Source organism: Charadrius vociferus, unplaced genomic scaffold (genome assembly GCF_000708025.1).
Source record: "Charadrius vociferus isolate BGI_N301 unplaced genomic scaffold, ASM70802v2 scaffold324, whole genome shotgun sequence".
NCBI classification, from domain to species: domain Eukaryota; kingdom Metazoa; phylum Chordata; class Aves; order Charadriiformes; family Charadriidae; genus Charadrius; species Charadrius vociferus.
The window spans coordinates 3241489-3248545 of record NW_009648041.1 but is presented as its reverse complement, the minus strand read 5'-3'; the positions used below and the strand labels follow the sequence as shown (position 1 = coordinate 3248545).

General features: G+C 41.3%; 1 protein-coding gene across 1 annotated transcript in view; it reads left to right on the top strand.

Moving 5' to 3' along the window:
* Positions 1–6814, top strand: part of LOC104285195 (monocarboxylate transporter 2-like) — a 37023-nt gene extending 30209 nt beyond the window's left edge. Inside the window, exons 4-5 of the mRNA XM_009883622.1 lie at positions 2824–3699; positions 6522–6814. Coding sequence (XP_009881924.1) covers positions 2824–3699; positions 6522–6814 — 1169 coding nt within the window. The remainder of the gene's footprint in view (positions 1–2823; positions 3700–6521) is intronic.
* Positions 6815–7057: the final 243 nt, after the last annotated feature.

Below are 7057 nucleotides of genomic sequence, written 5' to 3'. Positions count from 1 at the left end.
CTCTTTCTAGTCTCCTTCCTACTGGCCTGAAAGGAAACAGACTGACGTAAAAGACCATGTTCATGTAATTCACAGGGATGGAGATAAAAACAAGATAGTTGGTACTAGGAGGTTCCTGCTACAGTCCTGTGCTTTTGTCATATTAATAGAAATCTCTTCAGAGGAGCAGAGCAGGAAGTATCTGTTTACGGTGGAGGGATTAGACATGGCAATCTCAATTACTTTCTTGATTATGTCTTCTTCCATTTGCATGCAGAGCAGGGAGCTCCGCCGTCAGAAGCAGCTCCAAAGCAGCTCTGTCCTTGATGGCACCGAGCTGTGGGCTGCACGAGGCACTCTGCATACGCTGTAAAACCCATGGTCTCTTCCTCACTTGTTTCCCTATAGCCCTTAGAAAAAGAAAGGGGGTTGGCAAGCTGTCAACATGGATGGATGCCAGCCTGGATGCATTAAATAGGTGTTTAGGCATGCAACCTCTTCTTCAGGTCTGAGGTAGTAGCAGCAAATTTCGAAGCTAAATACAAGGCAATAATGACTGGTCAGAGTTTAGTTCAGTCTGTACCAATTAGACCACCATGAAATAAAATGGGATCTAGGGTGAAGCATGTTGACTAACGAGACTCGAGTTTTTGCCTCAGCTGTAAATGTTGAGCATTGAGATACCTGGTAGGATCTTCCCTTGCTAGCAAAGTATGAACAAGATCAATAGCTACACAGCTTGCTCCTGTGGCACCACTTATTTCCTTCTAATATGAGGGAGATGTATTTAATCTAGGGAAGGATGCTCCTTCTGGCACGGGCTTGCTTCTGCTCATGCAACACCACCAACAGGCCTCTCTGTCATATCCCTGGGGAGAAAATGTGTTTTTTTGAGTAACAGTTTCAGCCATGGAAAAGCTGCTGTAGTTTCTGAAAACTGGAATAAAATGGATATAAATATTTCCAACTAAAGTCAGCCAAAAGCTTAAAGTAAATTGAAATTCCAGTCAGTCAATTTGAAACTCTCCAAATTTAATTAATGGGAAGAGCATGAGGTAATATTAAATTAGATTAGTCTGACTGGCAAATTAATGTTCACATAATAAAAAATTTGAGTTGATTATTGGTTAAGTGGGTAGCTGGCATCCAGTCTGATTTTCCTTCTCTGCACAACATGTGGTAGGTCCCTACCAAAAATGATTCTGTGGAACTGATGGTTTAATTTCTGCGTTTACCTACCGGCCCAGGAAATACAGAGTTAAAGCAAACTCTAATCCACTGTGTTGCACTTTATCAGGTGGAAGAAGGTGCATTCCTATATCTGAGCACCATCGAGCGTGTTCTCTAACCAAGGCTGTGTTTTGCCTCCATAGTTCTCAGGTCAGCCCTCTCACAGGCATGAATTTGGCCCTTTATGCATTAGGAGCAGGCTGTACTTCCCAAAGACATGCCATACCAAATATATGGACTATCTAGAAAGGTTTGTGCTGAGAATGTTTTTCGTATCAAGGCTAATTTTAATACGTTGCCATTTCAATTTATTTTTAACGTTGTAAACTTCCAAGTAATTAAAAAAAAAAAAGAATCTTAGGCTTGGCAAAAATAGTAATTTTGTAAAACCATTCAAACTGAAGCTATCCAACATCAGTTGAATTCTGCTGCATCAGTTGGATTCTACTCTATCAGCGACTAATGATAGTGTTCCTTAATTAATTTTGAGAACCTTGACCTTTCTAAATTCTCTTCTGTAAAGCAATATGCCTAATTATGTACTGCACAGTTAAACAAACTAATTATATAGACTAATGAACAAGAAAAAATCTGCATGACCCTATTTTCAGGATTCGTGTTCTCTGGTATAATCACTTCAAGGATTACATTTCTGCTTTGTTCTAATGTGGCTCATTCTTTCCTGGATGGTAGGGTGGAAAATATGTGGCAGGATTTTTAAACATCATTTTCATGGAGTTCTGAAAATTTAACTTTTTAAGGAAATACTGCACATCATAGAGATGTTTGAAAAGAAGACATTATTATCTGCCAGTGCTCTCAAACAGAACCACAGAAAGTTGAGACCACCACAGCATTTGGTATTTGTACCTTCAGATTTCACCTGTGCACGAGAAGCTGGCTAACTGAATGAGCAAGGCAGATTTATAATACCATTTATATACCTAAATGCAATAAAAATAAATTTTAATTAAATGAAACACTGTAGGGTCTTGTCTAATTAGCATCCTCAGTAGCTGTTTTTGCAGACCTCTTCATCTTTTGCATCAAACCTGAGTTGCTCACACCACCAAATTAGTAGCGGCTGAGAAGGGTGATGTTATTTTCTGTGGAGGACTGTCAGCCCGGCAGCAGTGTTGCGTGCCCACCGCCCACAGAGGGGGGTGCCAACCCCATCTGCACATAAGAAAGATGCGCTTCGGTGGTTAGCACTGTTCAAGCCAGAACAACCTTCCTCAAACTGGGGGTTGTCATTTTTTTAATAGGTCCATCCTCTCCTCCAACAAGGCTGCTGTGTCTTGGACAAAACCAGCCAGCGTTCATTGAGACTACAGTTTCAATTTATTCTGAAGCAAACTCTTTGTGCTAGGTTTGCTACCCAAGAGATTTGCAGTGCAAAAGGAAGGGGCATGATCTGACCGAAAGTGTCTTTCTGGGGTCTGGTTACACAAATGCGGTACCCAGAAGCTTAGGGATATCTTGAGCAAAGTTTGCATGCAGACTACCATGTTGAAGAGCCCCCAGTGGACCATGAATTTGCCTTAAACAATAAGCTGAGGATAAATGGGTCTGAAATCTTCTTTTGTGTATCTAAACTATTGTTCTATTTTCCAGGGTTCGGCCTTGCTCTCAACCTCCAGCCTTCAGTGATAATCATAGGCAAATACTTCGTGAAGAGAAGACCCATCGCAAATGGCCTTGCTATGGCGGGGAGCCCCGTGATGCTTTGCACCCTGGCTCCTCTCAACCAGTTCCTTTTTGATAATTTTGGCTGGAGGGGCAGCTTTTTAATTCTTGGGGCAATTTTATTAAACTGCTGTGTGGCGGGAGCTCTCTTCAGACCCATTGGGGCAGCCACAGCATCAGTCAAAACCCAGGCGGTTGAGGAAGGGAAGGCTGCTGTGAAAGAAGAGGTCACTAAGGATGCCATGGAAATGAGTAGTCCCATGAACATCCCAACGGAGACCAAAACAGAAGAGGAAGGAGGAAAGGACTGTTGTGAAAAAATCAATCAGTACCTCGATTTTTCCCTCTTTAAGCACAGAGGGTTCTTGATTTACCTGATTGGAAATGTGCTCATGTTCCTGGGATTTTTTGCCCCCATTGTTTTTCTGGCACCCTATGCAAAGCACATTGGCATTGATGAATATTCGGCTGCTTTCCTCCTTTCGATCCTTGCTATTGTGGATATGATTGCCCGACCTACCACTGGCATCATAGCAAACAGCAAGTGGGTGAGGCCGCGGATTCAATATTTTTTCAGCTTCTCCATTGCTTTCAATGGCACCTGCCACCTTCTGTGCCCACTGGCTTCTGGCTACACGGGGCTTGTCGTCTACTCCATCTTTTTCGGCTTGGCCTTCGGCATGGTTTGTGCCATGCTCTTTGAAACGCTCATGGACCTCGTGGGAGCTGCCCGGTTCACCAGTGCTGTTGGCCTGGTCACCATTGCAGAGTGCTGCACGATATTGCTGGGACCACCAATTGGAGGTGAGTGTATTTTCTTCCTCTGGTTCCACTGGGTTGTCGCTTATATTTAGCCTCTTGCGAGCACACTTTGTAAGAAGTAATTCTAAATGTCTTTTCTCTGCTTCTCACCCACTGTTTTTCCACTAGTATTTGGACAGGGAAGGCATGTCCTAGGTACCTCCTCCAGCATTTCCCCTTTACTCCTTTCTGTGTAGTCCTCCAGTTGAAGTCAACAGTTTGGAGAGTGATCTTTTAGTCCCTGTTGCCTTCTAACACTTGAACTGAACTTGCAGGGTGGGACTTCTGCAACACCAAGAACCTTGCAGTTCAGACGACTCCTCCTGGAGACTCCTCTTATTGCAAAAGGAGTCCACAACTTAAGCACAGTGAAACAAAACAGTTCTATGAAATCCTCTTGTTGACGCAAACCTAAGCCTTGCTCTTTGTCTCGAAGCCTCTGAGTACTTCAACTTGTGGATTTCAGTCATCTTAGAGCATTGGATAGATTTAAGGCTGTTCCTAAAATAAATTAAAAAAAAGGTTTATTTTGGATGTCATGGTTTGATATATCAAAAGGCAGAGACCCTCAGAGGTCCATGCTGAGAATATTGAACCTCCAGCAGGGCTTACAGTTATCTGAAGATACATAGGAGCAGTGATCTCCTGTGATTTTTAGCCACCTCCACTTCTTTCCCTCTATAGCATGTGCTCACTTCTTTTTCTACACACCCTGTCTGGGAGACACCATATTTGAATCTGGCATTCGGCTCAAGCGTAGTCCTTATCAAATCTGAGTTGGCTATGAATTAAATGACTTTATAGGTAACATCCTCTCAGTGTATAGATACCATCCCATCTATGTGCCCTGTCCTGCAAGTTGCATTTCACCTGTCTGCAAGCTTGAATAACTGGTTTGGAAACCAGTCATCTTTAAGTATGCTAAAATGTTTAATTAGGTTGCGTGTGCTGTCTGTATTTGGATGTATAAAAGTTAAACTCTGCTAATTCTTTTGTTATGGCAGTATCATAATAAATTTAAAGAATGTACAGAAAGAAGGCAGTTTAAACCCATTTTCTGGGTGCAAAACTGAGATCTGGCTAATACTCTACGGCATATCTTGCAGAGCCATTTAATTCTTCGTAGTACCACGTAGCTCATATGGTGTGACAGAAGCAGCTGTATCCTCTTGCTGTCTTACAGATTCATTATTTAATTAATGACAAACACAAGAAAATACAATTTTAAAACGACCATTTGCTGAATTATATAATTTTCTGTGTGCAAGATTAAGTTAATGACCAGAGCCTGCTAATGAGGCTAAAACAGTTCTATGTAATAATCAGTAATATTAGTTTTGTAGGGTTTTCCCCACCATTTTAATAAGCAGCGAATTTATTGGTTCTTTGGCATTTTAATAACCTACTGCAGGGTTCTGCTTTAATGAACTAAGTAAATTGTTCCCAGTGTGTTTTATGGCTTTATCTTATTCTCAGAGGAAAAGAGGAAAGACTATCCTACTGTTGAATTTTCCAATACTCTACTCATTAAAACTCTCATTGAAACCTATTTAGGAGACCTCTAGGTCATCCTGATTAGCAGAAAAGGAAAAATTGTTGCAATTAGCATTTGGTTGATGTTTCACCAGTAACATGAAAAACACAGTGCATTGAAAATGGTGTACCAAGGCATCTAGGAATGATTCAGGAACAACTGTTGACCAAAACCAGTTAAAATTATTATTTTTGCGATCAAGAAATCTATTTGGTGGCCATAAAATCCCTTGCAGTGGGATAATTAATCATCAGCTTTTCAACGTTAGGGGTCAGTCAGGAAGTAATTAAAGGTCTGTCTCTTCAAGGAGGAGAACATATTCCAAAAAGTCAGAGAGCTAATGGATGATGGGCCACTTTCAAGGAGGACTATCTGTAGTGTGAAGGCCAGGTTAGGAGTGGGTCTTACTTTAATTAGGGTCTGGGATATTAAGAATGGCCTGTGTTGTGCCAGTAAATGGGAATTAATGCTCAGGATCATAATCCCAATAAGATTTGCATTACATTTTGACATAATGGAGAACACTGACATTTCAATTAAGCCATCTCCCTTCAATTACTCTGTGACTCCGTAGCAGAGGCATTAACCTTTGAGAGGAACCTGTCACATTTGTCTTGGCATTGAAATTATCTGACATTGACAGCATCATCTTTGCTTTCCCTGGAACTAACGTTTTCCAGTTCCACGCAGTGCCCTTTCATCTCTAGATCACGAGTATAAATGCAGAAAGGGCAGCTGTGACCAAAAGCTGAGTCCCCTCTAATGCTGGTGAATGACCCGTGGTGGAATAAATTGGAGGGTCTTTGTCAAGAGTCTGAGACGAGACCCGGTGGCCAAGTGCCACCTCACGAAGGTCTTCCCAAACGCTGCTGCTTTTGTTGACAGCCTGAGGACTACCAAGTCAAATGGACATCCTTGTAGGTGATCACTGGAGTTGATGGAAAGACTCTCTGCGGACTCTGTCATCAGAAGACTTAGTTTCTGCATGGAAAAAATAGCTATACCTGAAAAGTCTAGACTTTGCAATGTAGGTTCTCTGTCCCCTTCTATTTAACTGTACAAATTATTGGTAGTATTACTTATATCAATGTTAATTACCCACAGACTATATAGTGGAACGCTTCTGAAGTATTTGCAGGATCAGAGTATTTGTGGAAGAGATCAGAAGTTCAGAAAATGTCTTATTTTATGCTAAAGCCACAAGGGTGTCCCTTTATATTTAGGATCTGAAAACACAATATTCTTGCCTTCATCTCTAAGTTTCTTTTTTTTTAAAAAACATGTTTTACAGGAACTCTTATCGATACTTTTGGGGACTATAAATATATGTTCATTAAATGTGGAGCTGTGATGGTCCTGGCAGGAACCTTCCTGTTCATCATGAATTATTATAATTATCGTATGCTTGCCAAGGAGGAGAAGGAAAGGAAGGCTAAAGAAGAGGATCCTAAATCTGTAAGGACAGAAAATGAAGGCAAAAATAACTGGAACAAAGAAACCGCACAGGATGGGCCTGAGCTGGAACCTTTGAGAGAGGAACTAGAAGGACTAAAGAAGGACATGAACGGCACAAATGAAGTTTAAACCTGTTCCCATGGGCTGAATGGAAAATTACTTCTGGGTTGCTTAAGTGCACACCAGCTGTGAAATCATACTAGGTTTTTAAATTTTGCTCTATGCTATGCCGTGTGCATCCTCTTCTTTGTTGTAGGAGAAGACTAGAACAGAAACAAGTCTAGTTTCTTAAAAAGTGCTCGGACACAGTGCAGTATCTATTTGCGTACCAAAGGTCCTGCAACATTTTTCTTTAGATTTCCCCCCATTTCC